The sequence below is a fragment of the Mirounga leonina genome, unplaced genomic scaffold (assembly GCF_011800145.1).
Source record: "Mirounga leonina isolate KUSES-001 unplaced genomic scaffold, KU_Mleo_1.0 Mir_114, whole genome shotgun sequence".
NCBI lineage: Eukaryota > Metazoa > Chordata > Mammalia > Carnivora > Phocidae > Mirounga > Mirounga leonina.
This window is the reverse complement of record NW_023270265.1, coordinates 14367890-14389224: the sequence shown is the minus strand read 5'-3', so window position 1 is coordinate 14389224 and position 21335 is coordinate 14367890. Positions and strand designations below refer to the sequence as shown.

The window sequence follows — 21335 nt, the reverse complement described above, 5'->3', positions numbered from 1 at the left end:
CCCTCCCCTGCCTTCGCACATACATGAAGCTCGCATGTGGCCATGCAGGTCTTCAGTGTCTCTGAGGGCTGATGCCAGGGGAGGAGCGGCTGAGGCTGTCCGGGCAGCCACAGGAGCCTTGGTGGGGCTCTGCCCTTCCTGCCCCTCCTGGGCACCTTATCTAGCAGGGTGGGGTATACCAAAGACACCATTCTTGGATTTGAAGGGAAAAAAAGGACACATCACAAAACCCCAACAAATCCCACCCTATAGTCCTTATACAACTCCAGAATGTTGCCCCATGCAGTGGGATTTCCCCAAAGCTGTGCAGCCCGCAGGTGGCAGACATCAGACTTTACACACACCGTGTCTCCAGGAAGCAGCCGGGCTGGAACTCCCACTGGGCTGTCTGCCCAGGACAGATGCTCTTGGCTAAGGCCCGCAGGCCCACCTGGGTGCTCGGGAGCAACAGTGACCGTGGGTACCACCGAGGGGAGGCTGTACTTCCCTCGGGAAATCTGGGACTTCCTCACTTGGCTTTGGAGGTGAGGAGGTGTGTGTGTGTATAGGAAAGAGAGAGAAAGAGAAAGAGAGAGAAAGAGAAAGAGAGAGAAAGAGAGGTGTGTGTGTGTGCGCGCATGTGCGCGCGCACATATATGAAAGAAAGAGAGGAATGTGTGTCTTAGATAGACAGGTCAGTCTGTCAGGATCTAACAGAGGTGGTTCTGGACATTTCCAGAGCAGAGGCCTCCCCAGATTCCTTCTGTGACTAGAGATACCGCCATCTAAAACCAGACCCCAAGACCCTGAAGGGTCTGTACCCCCGAACCTCCAAAGGAGCAATAGTCGCTGAAGGGACAACTCTGGGACAGGGCGCCAAACAAAGCAGACCAAGTAGGCACCTTTGACTGTGACCTGGGAGGGCTTCAGCGCATGCAGGTTGTAGAAGAAGGGCTGTGGGTGGCTGGGCAGGCTCCCAGGCAGGACAGCATCCTTTCCAGGTGAAGTCTTGCCCACGGTGGTCCTGGCTGGGTGGGGTTTTGTAAAGAGCTGGAGAGACAGAGGACAAACGCAGACCACACAAATCATTAGGGATGGATGGCCTGAGGCGGCGGCGTCCCCACGCAAGTCACAGCAGCACCTTTGCTCTGAGTGCTGCCTGGGCTGGGCTTGCTCCTGACTGAGATGAGCATAAACAGAACTGTCTGGTTCAACCCTCAGATGTTGCAGATAAGGGGCTTGGGGCTCAGAGAGGGGCAGCTACTTTCTCCAGCTCATGGTGCGGGACTAGCAGAAATAGCCCTCCTGGCTGCCAAACTGTCATCTTTTCCATGCTGCCTGGGACAGGATGACCTCATCGAGGAGCCCTGGTCCCTGGCAGAGCTGCATCTCATATCATGGAGTCAGAATGACCCTCTTTCCACTCTAGATCACATGTCTCTCTTCATTTGCTTGAGCTCTTTCTCGTATTTTTTTTTTTTTTCCCTTTCCCTTACAAACTCTCTGCAGGCACATCCATCTGGGCATCAACACAGAATTCTTTAATAGCATCCCTTCAAACATTCCAAAGAGCACAGGCAAACCCCATTAGTGGCCTTTTTTATTTTCATTTTTCTTAGATCTCTGCTGTCAAGTCGTCCCTAATGCCAAACTTTTTGCATAACCAGGCAAAACATGAAGTGCAAGGCCATGCTGCTAGCAGAATCTTGCTGCTGCCACAAAGGGCAGCTGAGGCCAGCTCTCCACCCTCCCCTCCCCAACAAGGCTGTTTTTTCCAGCCATCGGGCCCATGCTCCTCGATGGAAACATCCACTGGGTGCCACAATGGAGGGGGGAGATCTGGCCCCAGCTGGACCCAGGGGCAGAGGCAATGCTCAGCAGGCAGCTGAGGGTGGCGGGAGGGGGTTCTCACAGCAGTCTAGGCTCAGTGACAGCCCTTGATCAGATACTGGTCTACCTAGTAAAGCTGGGTGGGTGATCAATACAAACAGAAATCAGAACAGTGATTTTTAAATGAGCATTAAACAAAGAATGTCCCTCCTTTGCACAGCAGAATGACTAAAGCACCAGAGGCTAGAGGCCTGTCATAGCCTCAGCATGCACAGCCCCTTGATGGCAAGTCCATGGTCCTGAAGTATTTTAATCCTGCCTCTAGTTGGGACCGCTGGAAGAATTCTAATTCTGATGATTACTTAGAAATATTTTTGTAAAAGCTAATATGCTACATCACTAAATAAAATCAGAATCTAAAACTGTGTGCACTCTGTGAGCACACTGATGTGAAAATATTTTTTGCTCGTGGACAAGGGCAGTGAGTATATCATCCAGGGCACAATTGGATGGGGGTAGCTACTATTTTGATTTAATTGCTTTATCTGGATTATTTCATTTCTTGAAATGAACCATTATGCTACCCGAGCTTCTTTCCTGAGATTCTCTCTTTCCTAAGAAGTGCTCCCTGGCCAAACCCACATTTTGGATACATTGTCCATTCTCCAAGTCACCCTTAGGCACTTCTCACATTGCCCTCCCCTGGGAGCTGAACAAACCTGGAGCATGTCACGTAAGACCAGGTAGAAAAGATGTTACTAGATTTGCACTGTAAGATGAGCCCATCCAAGCCTTGTGGTTACATGTGGGTAAGGCTGCTGCCCAAGATGGCCCCAGAATTGGCTGGGCTTACGCACTCATTTCCCAGCATGGCTCCTGACTTCCTAGGCTGAGACCCCAGCCCATGGGGCTACGCTAGTAGCCAAGATGGCTGTCCTTAGGAAGAAAGCCTCTCCACGCTGAACTGAAGTTTGAGGGTCAACAAGGCTGGGATCAGTTAAATAAGTGCTCCTCTTGCCCACCATTCACCAGGATGTCACCATGAACATATAGCCTTATATTGCTACATGACTATCCTGATGCAGGATGGAGCCAGTGAAGCAAAAGGTCCATGTGAGACCCCAGCAACTTCACCAGGAGCCCAGGGGGCAGAACTCAGATACTCTCCCACTGCTGGTGAATGGCATAGGCTTTGGGGCCAGCCAGATGGGGCTAGAGCTCTACCTCTGGCATCTGCGAAAGTGCAACTGTGGGCAAGTTACGTATTCAGCCTCTCTGAGCCTCAGCTTCCTGATCTGTAAAAGAATAATCCCTATACCCAGAGCTTATGAGGGGATTCAATGAGGGAATCATACTAGTAACTAACATTTGTAGAGCACCCATCACGTTTCAGGCACTTTCGAGCACTTAATGTCTCCATTCATTGGCTCTTCACAGCAACTCTGAAGTATAGACACACATATAGACAATTAAATCCTATGGATTTACTGTAGTGTCTGTCACATGTATCACAGGGGAATGTAGTCCTCATTATTATCATTAATGATGTCGTCATCTTCATCAACATCAGATGGAAACAGAGGGGTAAGCCCTGATGTTGAGGGGTGTAGGAAGACCATTTCCCCCTCCCCAGTCCTCTCTTGTTCCTATCCAGGAGAAAATGTCCTCACTCTCACTCCCAAGCTCACAGTGCACATACTCTTTTGAGAAAGCAAGACCAAGAACGTGGATGCTGTACCTGTTTGGGCACCTGTCCAAAGTTGCTGACAAACCCCAGGATGGTGCTCCTGATCAAGGGGTCACTGATGCTGCTGAGGTCCATTTTGTCACCGTAGAAGTAGGGGTGGAAGGTATTAACAGCTTCCACCGCAGCTGACCCCTGCTGCTTGTACCCAAAAATGAGGTCTATCCAGTGGTGGAGGTTGGCACTGACAAAGTCACTTTCCAGAGCCTGGAACCAAAACCCAAAGAGCATGAAAAATGAAGGCCTCTCTTGGACTTGTGAGCCCTCTGCACAGATCACGAGGGGGCACATGCCTCAGGATGCTGGCTCTGCACAGGAAAGATGTGACATCTCACTGAGCTTGATGAGCACTAAGTGGGCAGACATGTGGGCCATCCAATGACCATCCAGTTCCTGCCTCCAGCTAGTGGGAAAAGAGATCTGACTGCTCCTATAACCCTAGCTCGTTCACTCCACGCTATAACCATGAGTTCAGAATATCTATGTCTTGCAGTGATATCTAAACAGAAGGCTGAAAATAAAGTCTTGGGGTCCTGTTGAGATTGATATAAGAAAAAAGGAGAGCTGATTCTAACCAGAGATGTCAGGAGGTTGAGACTAAGTGTAGCAGTTAGGAGAACACGCTCTGGAGCAGGCTGGACCCCAGCCCTGCCATGGACATTTCTTAACATCTCTGTTCCTCAGTGCCTTCATCTTCTTCATCTATGAAATGGGGACAGTAATTGTACCTTCTTTGTGGAATTATATGAGGTTTGGTTTGTGTCCATGCCTGGTGCACAGTGAGCTCCACGTAACGTTAGCTACAATGATTACACTGTGCACCTACTAGGTGCCAGGCACTGGCTTGGAGTTTGATGTGTATTGTTTCTTCCCATCCTTACCATTTCTGTTTCCTTATTATCACTCACCTCCTTTATTTCTTCATGTGGACTTGAGTTACTGTCCTTTATTTTAGCATGGAGAACTCCCTTTAGTGTTTTTTATAGGGCAGGTCTGCTAATGATAAATTGTTTTAGTTTTATATGTCTGGGAATATCTTAATTTCTTCCTTATTGAAGAATAGTTTTGCTGGCTATAAAATTATTGGCTTATAGTCTTTCAGCACTTTGAATATTTCATACCACTGCCTTCTTACCTCTATGGTTTCTTGTTTTTAAAGAAGATTATTTATTTGAGAGAGAGAGAGCATGAGCAAGAGAGCACAGGGTGGGGGTAGAGGGACAGAGGGGGAGGTTTAAGCAGACTCCCCACTGAGGAGGAAGCCTGGCACAGGGCTCGATCCCAGGACCCTGGGATCATGACCTGAGCCAAAGGCAGATGCCCAACCAACTGAGCCACCCAGGTGCCCCACCTCTATGGTTTCTAATGAAATATTAACTATTAATCTTATTGAAGATAGCTTGTAAGTGATGAGTTGCTTTTGTTGCTTTCAAGATTTTTCCTTTGACTTTCCTTTTTGACAATTTATGATGTGTCTAAGTATAAATCTCTTTGAGTTTATCCTACTTGGAATTTATTGAGTATCTTGGATGATTAAATTAATGCTTGGCATCAAAATTGGGATGTTTTTGAACATTATTTCTTCAAATATTCTTTCTGCCCCATTCTCTCTTTTCTTTCTGGAACTTCCAATTTGTGTATGTTGGTACATTTGATGGTGTTCTACAGGTGCCTAGATTCTGTTCATTTTTCTTCACTCATTTCTTCCTGTTTCTCAGACTGGATAATCTCAATTGACCTATCTTCCAAGTTTGTTGATTCTTCTGCCTGCTATTGATCCCTTCTAGTGAATTTTTCATCTCAGTTACTGTACTTCTTAGCTCCACAATTTCTATTTGGTTCCTTTGCACAATTTCTATCTCTTTATTTATATTTTCTCATTGTTATACTCTCCTTTAGGTCTTCAAACATTGTTTTATTTAATGCTTTGAATATATTTACAATAACTGATTTAAAGTCTTTGTCTAGTAAGTCCAAAGTTTAGGCTTCCTTAGAGATATTTTTATTGACTGCTTTTTTCCCTCTGTATGAGCCATACTTTTTTTTCTTTACGTGTCTCATAATTTTTGTGGAAAACTGGACATTTTAGATAATATGATCTGTCAACTCTGGAAATCAGATTTCCCCTCCCCAGGGTTTGTTGTTGTTACTGTTATTGTTGTTTGTTTGTTTAGTGACTTTTCTGAACTAGATCTATAAAGTCTATATTTTTTGTTGTATGTGGCCACTAAAACCTCTTCTCTGTTAGCTTAATGGTCATCTTATGATTGGATGAAGATTTCTTTAAATGCCTAGAACCAGCTAGTATTCCAGTCTTTGCCTAGGGAGGGGCTTTGTGTGCATATTAGGGCATAGCTTTAGCATTCAGCCAGGCAGAAGCTGCCTTAAAAACTCTGAGTTTACCTCATATCCCGCTTGCACAGAGCCTCAATTTCAGCCAGAAGTGAAGCTTAGGACCTTAGGAGCATGAACACAGCCTTGTGCATGAAAGCAGCCCTACAGATGTGTGTGTCCTTCTAGATTTCAGGGATTTTTAAAAAATTTTTTTTATTATGTTATGTATAGTCACCATACAGTACATCATTAGTTTTTGATGTAGTGTTCCATGATTCATTGTTTGCAAATAACACCCAGCGCTCCATGCAATACATGCCCTCCTTAATATCCTTCACTGGGCTAACCCATCCCCTGACCCCCCTCCCCTCCAAAACCCTCAGTTTGTTTCTCAGAGTCCACAGTCTCTCATGGTTCATCTCTGCCTCTGATTTCCCCCCCTTCATTTTTCCCTTCCTTCTCCTAATGTCCTCCATGCTATTCCTTATGTTCCACATATGAGTTGAAACCATATGATAATTACTTTCTCTGCTTGACTTATTTCACTTAGCATAATCTCCTCTAGTCCCATCCATGTTGATGTAAAAGTTGGGTATTCATCTTTTCTGATGGCTGAGTAATATTCCATAGTATATATGGACCACATCTTCTTTATCCATTCGTCTGTTGAAGGGCATTTTGGCTCTTTCCACAGTTTGGCTATTGTGGACATTGTTGTAATGAACATTGGGGTGCATATGGCCCTTCTTTTCACTACATCTGTGTCTTTGTGGTAAATACCCAGTAGTGCAATTGCTGGGTCATAGGGTAGCTCTATTTTTAATTTTTTGAGGAAACTCCACACTATTTTCCAAAGTGGTTGTACCAACTTGCATTCCTACCAATAGTGTAAGAGGGTTCCCCTTTCTCCACAACCTCTCCAACATTTGTTGGATATTTTGAAGTTGTTTCAAGGCCTCCTAATAAGTAGCTCATTCCCTAGTTTTTCCATTTAAGCTTTTTGGTTAGTCTATTGTTTGTCCAATTATATCCACTGCCTCTGGCAGCCACAGTGTTGAACAATTGTCTCTGGTTTATTTTTTCACAAATGTCACCAAAGGAAAGGCTTTTGTACTATGCAGGCTTTGAGATCAAATAAAGACGGCCTTGCTGGTGGGGACTTTCAGGGAACCACTAACAGGTCAAATAATGACAGTTCTCTGGATACGGGGCTTTGAAGGAGCTCCAACCCCATTCTTCTCCCTCCAATGACTGCTAGGTTGTTGGTTTCCACTGTTATTGTGGGCTGTTGGTTTTCAAAGCTACTATGGAGTTGAATAGGAGAAATGAGTATAGTGTAAGTTAAAACACCACAAAATTTGCTGTCTTTACAAAGATTCAGCCATTTTTCTCAAAGGAATACTCCCCTGATTTTACCAAGCCTCTGTTTAATTTCCTGAGTTCTGAAGAGTTTTTTTATGACCATCTTTGCCATTATTCTTATTACTTTTATGGAGTAGAAGATTTTCAGAGATTCCTACTCTAATAATTTTCACTGACATTGATCATTAACATCCGAACCCACTCCAACCTAATCTTTACTCCACCAAAAGAGGTCTCCCCACTGTTGTCACCACCCAGTTCCCCTTGGTCACACCTCTAACCTATATCTGATGGCATTGAATTTCTCTCCTTCATAGCACTTTGTGCAGTTATAATTTCCTTGTTATTTGCATGGTTATTTCATCAAGCTGCCTCCCCGCTAGACCACTGGCATCTGCAGACCTGTAGAGTGAATCTGCTCACTCAGCCCAGGCTAAGAACTTTTCTGAGAGCACCTTGGCAGAGAGCTGCTGCCACCTGAAGGTTAAGTTCATCTCTGGTCCAACTACTCAAGACCAGTGGGTTGTGGGAGAGATGCCTACCATTACTACATTTCCAGAGGCAAGGATAAACCAGGGAAGAATTTTCTCCTTGCCAAGGGAGAAGGCAGAAGAAAGAATACAGCTTTGTTTTTACTAGTCAGGCCCACCCCAGATTTTTTTCTTTTTAGGTACAATATACATATAATAAATTTCACCCTTTCCAAATGTATAGTTCAGTGTGTTCTGACAAAGGCATGCAATCATGTAACCACCACCATAACTGAGATATAGGACATTTACATCAACTCAAAATGTTCTCTTGTACTCCTTTCCCATCACCCCTACTCCAGACTTTAGTAACTACTGATCTGCCTTCTGTCCCCATAAGTTTATCTTTTCCAGAATGTCACATAAATAGAATCCCATAGTATGTAGCTTTGAGTTTTGGTTTCTTTTGCTTAGGATAATGCTTTTGAGATTAATTTGTGTTGCTCCATGTATCAGTAATCTATTTCTTTTTATTGCTAAGTAGTATTCCATTGTGTGGCTAAATCATTTGTTTATCCATTACCAGTTGCTGGATATTTGGGTTGTTTTCAGTTTTCGATAAGTATCAATAAAACTGATGCATATTTTTGTGCATGCTTTTCCATGGACATGTCTTTATTTCTCTTGGGTCAATATATACAATTGGAATTGCTGGGTGATAAGGCAAATGCGTCTTCAACTTTATAAGAAACTACTAATTTTTTTCCAAAGCGGCTTTTCCATTTTATTTTCCTACAAACAATGTGTAATGAATTCTGATTCTCCCTATTCTTGCTTACTCTTGGTTTTGTCAATATTTAAAATTTTAGCCACTCTTGTAAGTATGTAATGTCATCTCCTGTGGTTTTAATTTATGTTTCCCTGATGACTAATGATGTTGCATGTATTTTCATGGTTTATGCTAATGCATGTATTTGATCTAGGATATGTGTCCCAAAATAGCCTCTACCACATCAACCTCTCTGGTTAAGAAGCCAAGTATTCCCCAGTCCTGGCAAACCCTTTGGCCAGTAGGAGCCCTTCAGGGCCTCCAGCCCCTCTCTGAGCTATACTGAGCAGTATGGTCCAGGCATAGCCCTGCCTACAGGGCCAGCGAAAGTCACTGACTTGACCTCCAGGGCATCCAAAAAAAGGTCTGAATTTGCTTCCCCCAGTGATTCCCACAACAAACTGGCACAAGGGCAAAGTCTAATGGAACTCTTGAAAGAGCCCAGAACACAAACTTTTTCCTGTTAACCTGGAGCATGGAGCCTAGCACTTTCTCTGGGCTCTCTAGACATAAGAGCCTCAGAAATGCTTGTCACTAGCCCTCTGCTTGCACAGAAAGCCTCCATGGAGATTAAGAAAATACTGCGGTCTTCATTCAGGATGCCAGGGCCTCTGATGTGACCCTGGTCAACTCACCTGTCTGTGCAGGCTGATGAATTTCCGAGGGTCCCCATCAGCCCAGGGAGGGAGTTGCACGTCTCCCAGTGCTGTCCCATCCTGCATGCAGCCTGAGTGGGGTGAGAAACAGCAGAGCTTTGGGTAAATGAGAGCCCAAACTGGGCTAGGAACCAGGGGGAATACACACTGTGCTATCTAGGACTTCTGATTCCAGGCAGATCAGGCTAAGAGCTATGTCCTGCACAGGCTTCACTACTTCCTGCTTCTTCTGTCTGGTGTGTCCTTCCACACATCTGCCTGGAATATTCCTTTGACTCTCCACGAGGCCCTCCTTGCTTCCCAGGCAGGTTTGTGCTTGATTCACAAGTCCTATAAAATGGCAGTGATGTGGTCATTGTTGTCTTCCTCCCTACTATTCTGTGCCTTTTCATCTGGGTGCTTTCTATCCAGCGCTAGAGCACTAAGGAGATAATCACACTAACAGTAAAAGCTATCATATTTTGAGCACCTAACTCTATGCCAGGGCACTATGCTAGGTGCTTGGCACACATCGTCTTATTGAATCTTCATTTAACTCTATAATTTATGCATTTTCTCTCCATTTTTAAAGTGAGGGCAGCAAGGTTTTTAGAGGCAACTTCCCCAGACATTAGAAAGAGTCTGGGTCCAAGCCCAAGTCTCTCTCCTACCCATTAGCTGCACAACCTTGGGCATATTGCTTAATCTCTTTGGGATTCCCTTTTCCTACCTGTTACCCACCCCCACCCCCTCAGAGGCTGGAGAAGGATTAAAAAAGAAATACGCATAATGTGCTTAGAAAAACTCCAGGCATATGATGGTTGCCCAATAAACATCAGTTACGGTCTTGCTTAAACCCTCCAGAGCCTTCATGGTGCAACTAGAATAAAACCTTCCCCCCTCTCTCTGCCTACAGGTCTGTGCCTGATATGGTTTTCTTACTAGCCAGTCTCAGCTCACCTGTCACCAACTCAGGTGGTCCTTCCTGGAGACCAGAATAACACAGGGCCCTGTGAATCACTCTTGAACCATTTTCCTACCTTCTTTCTTTATAACAATTCTCAGCATCAGACAGTATTTCACTTACATAAATATGTTTATATTTTCTCTCCCCTTCCTCCCTCCCTGTACAGAATGCACACACCTTCAGCACAGTTGGTTGCAGGAGGCCCAACTAAATCCCTAATGCCTAAAAAAGTTCCTGCATGCCCCTGTGTGCTGTTTGGAGGAAGAAGGAGGGCCCCGAGGAAGGGGAGCTCTGGGGCACAGGTGTGTGCTGGTGACAGTTCATGAGTGCCCTCCACAGGGTGAGTGATCCCCTCCCCCTTCCTCTGGGCGGAAAGTGGCCCACACCCTGCCTCGGGCTCTGACCACATAGCCCCTTCCACAAGTCACCCTGACACTTGCAGCGAGGCTCCCAAGGTCCACACACAGCCACCAGGGGACCTGCTTACAGGGGCCTCCTGAAATTGTTGTTCCTCTTGTAAACCAGTGAGAAGGCAGAGTTCATCCTGAAGCACAGGAAAGAGGAAGGACCACCAGCATCCCCACACAACCACCCTTAGATGCCATGCAGCAAGCAGTCTCTCCCAGGAGACCCAGAGAGTCCAGGTTAACCCATTTGTGGGCCATGGAGGAAAAGGAGGCCCCAGAGGGGATGGGGTTTGCCCCTGGTCCCGCAGCAGGGCAGTGCCAGACCTGGTTAATAGCAGGGCTTCTCACTGCAGATTGAGGCCTGGGACCCTCATAGGACGGGTGGGACTGTGGCTCAGAACCATCCTGGCAGCCCGGGGCCTAGGGTCCTTCCTTGGCTCCCACCTCGACATTGAGTGCCGCCATCAAGGGGAGACCTCACAACAACCACGCTGGTTTGGTGAAGGGCCTGTTCACTTAGTTGCCCAGGAAAGGTACTGCTAACATTAGTCATTACCTGAGCTTCGGGGGAGTGATCCCTGCCCTGCCTAGCCCACCCCGGCCGCACCCCGGCCTCCACTCACCGAACTCCACGGCATTGCAGTTGATGAGAAACTCAGGCAGGTAGAAGAACTCTGGAGTCAGCTCCCTGACGTCACTCATGTTCTCTCTGGAGGCCGACTCCCACGCGTTCTTCACACTGTGGAACATTCTGTCTGCCACATCAAAGCTTCCGCCCTGTGAGGAAAAGGAGCCAATGTGATCATCTGTGTGTGGTGAGAAAGATGGGCAGGCACCACCTGGGTGGGCCTCTCTTTGTCCACGGCCCCTGAGACGTGGGTTTCCACCATCCATTTACTCCCACATATGTTCGTTCTCCGCTCTGTGCATGCGTGCCATGGTTTCTTCGTGCCTCTGGTCACTCAACCATTCTGTGGACCCTTGCACTGATTATCCCACAGAGGATACATGATGCACTGTTTAGTCTCCATTTTAGAAATCCAGGCTCAGATTAGAGACAGGAAAAGCAGAGTCATTCATCTGACCATTCCCCACATTTGCTAAGGGCCCGCTCTGAATCAGGCACAGACAGGATACAAAGAACCCGCTACAGGACAGAGAGCAGGTCAGCCATTCCATGTGGGATCGGGGCAAGTTTCTTGGAGAAGTGGACCCTGGTGAGTTTGCAAGCCTAGTGACAGAGAAGACCGCAGAGTGTTCTGAGCAGAGGCAAGGCCAAGGCCAGGAACAGAAGCAGAAGCAAGCGGGCTAGGTCAGGGCCCTGCGACATCTAACAAGAGAGAACAGGTATGAGGATGAACAGCTGGAGGTACACCAGCCTCCCAGAGACAGGAAGCTGGCCCATGAAGATAAGATGTCTGTCCACTCTCCATGGCCAGCCCTGGTTCCAAGGCCCATTTCCACAGGTGGCCTGATGCATCTCAAGCTTGGCAGCTAGGATTGGACCAGGTAAGACTGAAAACAAATTCTTTCCTTGGATTCTCTGCTCCTCTCAACTGATCATCAAATCTCTTTAGTTGGTGTTACCCTATTTATCAGGTGGCCTTGGGGGCTGGGAGGAGGAAGAAAGTCTGGTTGGAAGAATGAGGATGCTGGGGGCAGAGGGACTTCAGGAAAGAGGTTCTAAAGCGGGCTTTGGGTCTGCGTAAGTTTAGGGACACCCCAAAAACACCTGCCTGGGATTGGATACTTCACTTGTCCCCATCAAAGCTGGGCCTTTGTTCACTCAGAACTTGTCCTCCTTTTGCCAACTTCTGCAGAGTTCCTGTGGCCTGAGAACAAATGGGTAGTGCCCTCCTCTTCTCGGGGACTGAGATTTCCCATCAGCATTTACCTAAGGAAGCTTTGGGGCAGCTGCAGGAGCGGATGAAGGGTAAAGAAGGGCCACAGCCTCCCCTTGGCAAGTCTGCCCCATGGTAGGCACTCTATACAGAGATGTTGGCTCTTTATTCTCACAGCAGGGGTGTCAGGAAGGAATTGTACTTCCATTTTGCAGACCAGAAAACTGAAGCTCCTCAAAGTGTACTGGTTTTCCCAAAGCTATCAAAGCAATCAATGGCAGAACTGGGTCAATCCCATGGATGCCCCTCCAAAGTATGCATTCTTTGCCCTTGTGTCAGTTTATTGGGGGAATCCCTGGGCCTGGGGCAAACGTGATCTCCTACGTGTGGGGCAAGGGTCTCAGCTCTTTCTGCGAAGGGAGAATCTGCCACACTCCTGAGGCAGGCTACATTTGGGCATCTTGGTGGGCCGGTCAGTTTTCTGAGTCAGACTTGAGGATCCAGGGAGGCCCGTGGGTCATTCTCTGCACATGGATAGGGACACTGAGAAAGCCAGTTGCCCCTGGAGTTGCAACAGAACACCCTACCTGGGCAGCTTAAGGATGTGGCTTTCCTCCAAGGTCGCTTTGCTCTTGGGGTGAAATTAGGGGATGATGCCCACCATCAGATTCAAATTGAAATGGAAACAAAATAGGGGGAGAGTGTTTTTAAATAAATCTGCACCTAACAAGTGGCTCATTGAAACATATTAAGAGCTTTGCATATTTAATCTGCAGCCCGAGCCTTACATCTGCAAGAGATTGATGCCTTCTCGTCCTCCCGGACTCCTTTTGCAGCTTTTATGAATGCTGATGGTAATCTCCTGAGAAACAATATAATTTGGTAATAAAAAGATTACCTGTATTAAATAAAAATAATATATACATAGGAAATATTGTTAGTGCTACAAATCTGGTTAAAGATATTACCACAAAGAAAAATGTTATTTTTTTCACAGCTGTCTAATGCATTTTAGCAAAAGTAATATCTTTAAAACTAAAGCCTGTATTATTTATAAAGGAAGCAATAACTGATTTTCCTATTTCCTATATTAATAAATGTATTTGCATACATTTGTTTCAAAATTAATGGGTTTTCTCACCCCTGCAATACAAAAGAAACGCCAAATTCCCTAGAAGAAAAAGTGGAGCTACTTTGTTGCTTGTACTGTAAGCCTGTGGGTGGACATAGACTCTGGGGGCCGCCAGCAGTGAGTCTCCACCAGGACTCGATTCTCAGGAAAGGAAGGAAGGAGAAAAGGAAGGGAGAAAAGGAGCGAGGCAGGGAGGCACAATGAAGGTCTGCAGAGCGCCACCATAAGGAAAGTCCAAAACAAAATAAAATAAAACCACAACAAAATTAAGTCTAGAGACTGGATGTAAACCAGATGATCAGAGAGAATTATGGAGCCAAGATTTGCTCCTAAATCTATTCTGCAGATATCCTTGAGTATCAAGAACAATGAATCCTACCTGTATCCAACATGCTGAAAAAAATAATAGTGATATTATCATTATCAACGAAGGAACAACCTCTCGTTGGCAGAAAACTTTTCCCATGTGATGTTAAAAGGCTAGAAGACAAGGCAGCCAAGGCTGGAGGTTTCCGAGGCAAAAGGTACAGGCTTTGGATTTTATGTCCAACTGATATCACTCCTTCATGAAGAAGCCAGAAAGATATTCTGAATATTTAAGGGCTCAGAAACAATATAACCCTAAGTATCCTCCCTCAGTTCAAACACTTCCTAGAGGTGCAAAATTTTGCAAAGAGTTGAATCAAAATTAAAAGCAAAATAATGGGGCGAGAAATGGCCAGTAAGGACTTCTGTTGGACATTGGCAGGAGTTCAAATCAGAAGAAAGTCCGTTATCATGGTACATCTATTAAAACTGGAAATGGTCTTGAAAGGAGTGTTCTGTGTCAAAGGCACTACTCCTGTGTGCACCTGTATCCCTGGGTAAGCATTTCAAGAGCGACATTCTTAAACCCCTCTCCAGTGCAGGCAGGGAAACTATCTTAAAAAAAAAAACCACTCAATTGTTGACCAAGACCCGCAGGGAGTACAGCAACTACATGTGCTCAAGGACACTTAAACACAGAGATTGGTACGCTACGTGCTAGAAAGTCTGTTCTTCCTTTCCCGTGGGACTGACCCGAGTCAACCCACCGCCACATCCAGGTAATGGGATTGGTTTTATGAGGAGGCTGACAACCCATTGTCCTGGCAGATGTTCTTTCTGGTAATTTACAAGTATCCCATGTAACCAATCCACTTACAGGACCGTGTGTGCACATCAGTTGGTCTAAGCTGCTGCCCTCTGTCCTTCAAAGAGGGCACCCCAGCTGGGCAACCAGGCAGACTTGCACGGGAGTTTCCGCACTCCTGGCAGTGTGAACACCAGGGAGTTTCTTAAAGTCTTAATGTCTCTCACACTCTCCTCTGTTGTGGGTGTGCAAACATGTGTGAGCACGTGAGTGTGAGTGTGCCTGTGTGCATGAGGTACCTCCGGCAGTGCCAGGCGTGCAGGAAGAGGTGTTCCAAGAGCCCCGCCCCGAAGCCTCTTTCCCTTGGCAGACTGGGAACAGAGGAGCTCAGCTGGGGGCCCCAACCTCAGTGTGCATGGGGAAGGTAACCAGGGGCTCCGAAGAAGAAAAAGAAAATTTAAAAGTTACTGGAAGCAGAAGGTGGGTCTGGGGGGAAGTGAGGAGGGGTGGGGTCCTGGGACAGGGGCTGGAGGAAAAGAGCAAGCCCATCATCTAGGCAATTTTGAGACCCCACCACCACCAAAGAAATAAAGGGGCCAACGTGTGCAGTTGAGAAAGAGCTGGGCTCGGCCCTTGGCAGGTTTCTTCAGAAAAGTGCCAGGCTCTAACACCCCACTTGGTAAGCTGAGCTGTCGGTCCAACAGAGAATTTGGGAAGCCTGTGTACCAGCTGGGCTGCCTTGTCAGTCTTGCTCTCCATGGAGGGTGGGCTGACCCCCAAGTAGCCATTAGGTTTCCTTCCTGGAGGATGTGGACATTTACTCAATAGACAAAACCCACAAAAGTTTTGAAAAGCCTGCTGCCTACTCTTATGGGGAGGAGGGTGGACATACATGGAGCATTTAGAAACCAGCCAAAGGGCTCCCATGCTGTAGCTCACCTCATCTTTACCACCTACTGAGGCAGGGGTTATTTTATTTTATTTATTTTTAAAGATTTTATTTATTTATTCATAAATAAATAGAGACACAGCGAGAGAGGGAACACAAGCAGGGGGAGCAGGAGAGGGAGAAGCAGGCCTCCCATGGAGCAGGGAGCCCGATGCAGGGCTCGATCCCAGGACCCCGGGATCATGACCTGAGCCGAAGGCAGATGCTTAACGACTGACCCACCCAGGCACCCCGGCAAGGGTTATTTTAAAGGAGGAGGAACAGAGGCCCGGTTATTCAACACTACCAATTAGAAAGTTCTAGAGCCAGGACTTTGTCCCAGGTCTGCCTGTCTCTATTACATGAGCCTTTTTGAATGCTCCTTGTTGAGTCAGCATAATGCTAATTGTGCCTTTGCTTTGGACACAGCTCCAGCCGGACCCATGGCCTGGCACCCGTGGAGCTCCCGCATGGACCGCTCGGGCGGTTCTCGGTTCTCTCTGCAGTTAGCATCTGTCTTACACGAAAACCAGCCATCTCGCCTTAGGTGGTTCAGAAAACCCTTCCCCACTGCTGGTAACAGCCGCCGTCATGCGGGCTGTGACTTAATTAACACAGCACTTTATTTCAGGTTCTTATTAAATGTAACAGCAGCTGCAGCAGCACTGCTAATGTGCCCTCGCTGGGGCGCTGCCGCCTGGCTCTGCCCTGCCCAGGCGAGTCTGGTCGCCGGCCTCCCGGCCACTGCTGCTCTTGCCGGGGCCGGGACAGGTTGCTCTCAGGCCCCGGCTCCAGGTGGGCGAGATGCCCGAGAGTGAGGCATGCCGGGAGCCAAGCCTCTGGGGGGCTGCGGTCTCACACCTCCACGGGGCGGGGATAACAGCGCCCGACCGGCTTGCGTCTCATCCCACGACTTGTGCGTGTCACCTGCTCGGCTCGCACTGCCCCTACGCCGGGTCTTCTGGATTGTGAGAGTCTGTCATCGTAATACCAGGTTTGAGGCAGAAGATCAAACATGGCAACCATAGAGGAATGCAACGATTCCGAGAGCAGCCCAAAGTTAGTAAGATGCAAAAGTGAAGGGACCATAGCACACCTTCCACCCAGGGATCAGAATGTGCTGCATGGCACTTCTAGGCCGTGTATGAGAGCCCCTCCTTCTAACCACAACCCACTCAGGGGGCAGGCCTCATTGCCCAAGGAACGCCGCGTCTGCCTCTCGACAGTGCACCGGGCCACACCGGGTACAGCGCATAGACACACGGCTCTCCGCACCAAAGGCGATTCCTCCCGCCGAGCCATCAAACGAGCAAGCAGGTCACTCTGGCTCATTCACACTCATAGGCAAGAGGCAGAGCTTACTTCATGCAGAATGGGGAAGCATGCCTTTGTCATGCTGACTCCTGCATGCACACCTGGCTCTGGAAACCTGGCATTCTCAGTTCCCTGCTCTCCAGATAAATAAAATAAGAAGGGCTCATGCCTGGATTCTGCACCTTCTCCATCTTTCTTACTCTTCCCTACCCCATGGTTCATGCTGGGGAATGGAAGTCTAGTCTATCGAGAATATGGTGAGGCTCCTTTCCTTCTCACCACACAGGGGTGAAGCAAAGGTCTCTTAAGAAATGAGCCTGCCCCCGGAAACAAACTGAGGGTTGTTGGAGTGGGGGGTAGGGGGGAGGGATGGGGTGACTGGGTGATAGACACTGGGGAGGGTATGTGCTCTGGAAAGCGCTGTGAATTGTGCAAGACTGTTGAATCTCAGATCTGTACCTCTGAAACAAATAATGCAATATATGTTAAGAAAAAAAAAGAAGAAGGTAGCAGGAGGGGAAGAATGAAGCAGGGGAAATCGGAGGGGTAGACGAACCATGAGAGACGATGGACTCTGAAAAACAAACTGTGGGTTCTGGGGTGGAGGGGGGTGGGAGGATGGGTTGGCCTGGTGGTGGGTATTGAGGAGGGCACGTTCTGCATGGAGCACTGGGTGTTATACACAAACAATGAATCATGGAACACTACACCTAAAACTAATGATGTAATGTATGGGGATTAACATAAGAATAAAAAAAAAAAAAAAAGAAAGAAATGAGCCTGCCCCCTAGGAGACAGGGTGGGACAGAAGAAAGAGCCTGACTTCAGGAAGATGCCAGAACATTCCTAAGGAAGTTTTTGAAGGCCCCAGGACTCCCACAGGAGAGCCAGGTGCATTTCCCCCCAGATGTAGCCTTTTACCCATTCCCTTGGGAGCTAAAATTCATCTTTTATTCTAAGGAAAAAGCAGAACACTGTGGGGTTTTCTTATGACACACTAAAAGAGTCAGTAAAAATCACACATGGAGAGCCCAAATGATTTCAACACAGATGGGCCAACAGCCACAGATAGCTCGAACCAGGAAAACCTGGGAATCACATCAGACTTCAACACGGGAGTCAAAGGGCTGGAGCTAATGTGACTACATGTGAGCTACCCAAAAACAGATAAAATTGGTTCTGACCACCTTGCACTGGTTTAGACCATCTCAAACCAGTTTGGCGTGGTCATCCACGGATCAAACTAGCTAAAAAGCAAGCTCAAACTAGGTGTGACCAACTTCGGAGTGGCCTTAACCCAGTATCTCTGTGGGTTTGTAGCACACCTGTTCCATCTGGCTCCTGCCATCCTGGAATGCTTCTCTGCAGTCCAGACTGTCTTGAATTAGCTTAGCCCAGAGCAGACCAGCTTGGACAAGTTCAGGCTTGCTCAGATTCTATCTGGCTGATTGCAGGGAAAAGAAGTGAAGTAATAATGATTGATCACCTATGCAGTGTCAGGCCCTGAGCTAGGGGCTTTACCCACATTTCCTCATTTAATCTCAACAGCTCAGGGAGCTGCGCATATTTAACCCGCATTTCCAGAGGTAAAATCACTTGCAGAAGATTCTCTATCTGTCAAGTAGCAGAGCTGGTGCATAAATGTCACAGCTGATGCCGTGTCAAGTTCACTCTGCCTCCTGCCCATGTGAGAGGACCCTTAGTAACAGGCAGAGATGGGGCTTTAGAGCATTAGACTGAAGGGACAAAAGAAAGCTTTTAAAGCATCCAGAACTGCCTGGAGGGAATGCCGCAGCGGAACGCATCACCATCATCATCGACAGTGATCATGGCTTCTTGTGGATTAATGAGCAACATCTGGATGGGATTCCTGGCACGGGCTATAGCTCTGGGACCGTTTGTTCTCAAACCAAACTTACTTAAAATGCTTGTTGCTGAGAAAGGCTCAGGGGAAGCACACTTATTATTTTTGAGTGAATTTCCAGGGAGAGGAGGTTATACAATGTCTAGACAATCCCTGCCTTTAAGGAGAGAGAACACTGTGCCAAGACACAGAAGACAGGAGGGATTTTGTTCCTAATTGGAGAAATCACCTTGACTTTGCCTACCCGTTCCTACCTAGGGCTCAGGAGTTGGATTTAGTGCTGACGCGGCCTTTGGTCTCTCAGGTCCAAGGTATCTGACCACAAAGAGTGGCCTTTTGGTGAGGTCAGACTAAAACCCCACAATTCCTGGAACACTCGCACTTTCTCTTTGATGAACTTCACTATCGGAGTAAGTCTGTGCATATTCGTGGCCTGTTGCCCACCATGGCTCATGCCTTCCTCTTCGTAGGACACTTGCGAGGCCTGGAGCAGGTCAGGCCCTACACTTGGGCTGTGTGCTGCATTCACTTGGGGGCTGACTGAGCCAGCTGGCTGCAGCTGGGCTACCCGGTGGCTCTCCCCAGTCAAAAGCTGTGCCCCTGGGACAACCTGGGAAGCAGGATCCCAGTGATAAGGTCAGAAAGAAAAGAGAGAAAATAAACTTCTTGGCTGCCTGCAAAGGACTCTATCCCAGCAATCCCACGTGCCTTGGACAGTACCACCCACTCAGAGCCAGACTTGCTTACTTCACACAGTGTGGGGCTGAGGTAAAACAGAAGGGGGCCCAGCTGTATTTGAATTTCAGATAGGAAATTTTTTAGGATAAAAAATTCACTGTTTATCTGAAATTCAAATTTACCTAGGCATCCTGTTTTTACTTGTGAAATCTTGCAACCCTAAGCTGGCATAATGAATGGTCTCTTGGTTTATGGGTGGCTAAGTTGGTTAGTTTCTTTCTCTGGTTCAGCTATTCGTTATTCAAATACTTCGTCCTTTTAAGCCTTTCAACTTGTACTTAGCATGGCTGTCTGCATTCTGTAGTTACAAGTGGTACTCTTTCAGTCTTCCTTCTTTGTGCTTATTTTTCTAATTTCTGACCACCTACCTTCAAGGAAGTCTTCCAGGTTTCTGCTTTTCCATTTCCACTAAAACCGACTTACGTTAAGTACTTTTTCCCCATATCTCTCATTCCTTATTTTTAGAGTCTGCCTCAGCCGGCTGCCCAGAATCCTGGAGCCAGCATCAAGTGGGAATCACTGGCTGAAGGTTGGCTTTCTAGCCGGGAGATCCCTGCTTCATCCAAGCCCAGCCCTTAGTCTGTGCGATATAGTTGTGTGTGTGTGTGTGTGTGTGTGTGTGTGTGTGTGTGGAAGGGAGAGCTCACCTGCAGAGAGCAGAAGGCCTGGGTATAGGGTGGCATCCGGACCAGGTAGGAGGCGACAATGATGGCCGAGGAATAGTGAGTACAATAGTGGCACTGGACAGTCATGTCTCCTGCAATGAAAGGACATGTCTGGAGCGGATTTCCCACCTGTGCTGGGACAGACTGTAGACAAACAGGATCTACGATGCTCAAGCATAAGCAGCGGGCACAAGCCCTGCTCAAGAGAGCACCTGCAGGCCATTGCAGCCTTGGTTCTGCTCGCAGACGCCATTATGATTTGGCCAGTAGCCATGGTGATGAAAAGCCCATTCAAGACCCTCAGCTGCACCCCCGAGTCCTCAGTGTTCTACTCCCAAGAATGTGGGCAGGGTCAGTCTCTGGGAAGCTGTACTCAGGATTTGTGGGGAGACAGTGCTTTGGTCTTCTGGGTTAAGGGGTACGTAGAAAGCCCCAGCGTGCCTACAATCCCACCAGCGCAGTCGGCAAAGGCCTGAACCAGCTCCCTGCAGTGAGTGCTCAGCCATCTTGCCGCCAGCCCCATGCCCAGCCTAAAGCCCTCCCTTGTGCCACGCAGGAGCTCTCTAAGTTGGATGTTTGGGAGGTTGGTGGAGGAACTTGTACAGGGTCCCAAACGCAATGGGCAGCTCAAATGCACACCCAGGGTGAGATGGGAGAAAACGGTGAGATCCCATGCTCCCCTCCCTGCTTCTGTGGAAGGAACCCAGCCACGCCTGGCAGCCAGAGGAACCGCACCCGGGTGGGGGACCCGAGAGGGGTCCTAATGATTGAGCTTCAGCCTCAGGAGGGAATAAGCAGGGCAAGGAGGGTCTGCCCAACCATCCACATCCTCCCATCTCCCCTGAGCGAGTCTGAGTGCCAGCCCCACACAGCGCAGGGGTCCCGGGCGGGTCTCTGTGGGGCTGTGCAGGAGGCAACAGGAGTCTCCCTGTCCTGCTGAGAACCTGCTCACCAAAAGCAGTGTCTCGGCCGTGTAAGCCTTTCCAAAGCACAATGCCTCTGGTTCCCAAGGGAATTTTTCATGGTTCATGGATGCCTGCTCCTTCTTTTAAATTATATGCTTATTTCAAAGTATTTCAGAAAACCAAGAGAGCTAGCATCAAATGCATGACAAAAATTTCCTTTTAAAATACGTTCATCAAAGTTCAGAAGTGAATAGACCTAAAGAAAAAAAAATTAAGGCAA

At 47.6% G+C, this 21335-nt stretch overlaps 1 protein-coding gene across 3 annotated transcripts in view; it reads right to left on the bottom strand.

Annotated features, from left to right (window-relative positions):
- The window catches only part of WDFY4 (WDFY family member 4), a 292015-nt gene that overhangs the window by 15457 nt on the left and 255223 nt on the right, over positions 1-21335 (bottom strand). For all 3 annotated transcript variants that reach the window (XM_035023705.1, XM_035023725.1, XM_035023715.1), the window contains exons 51-55: positions 20133-20242; positions 11181-11334; positions 9184-9275; positions 3548-3760; positions 882-1029 (exon numbers count right to left, since the gene is read on the bottom strand). In XM_035023705.1, coding sequence (XP_034879596.1) covers positions 882-1029; positions 3548-3760; positions 9184-9275; positions 11181-11334; positions 20133-20242 — 717 coding nt within the window. The remainder of the gene's footprint in view (positions 1-881; positions 1030-3547; positions 3761-9183; positions 9276-11180; positions 11335-20132; positions 20243-21335) is intronic.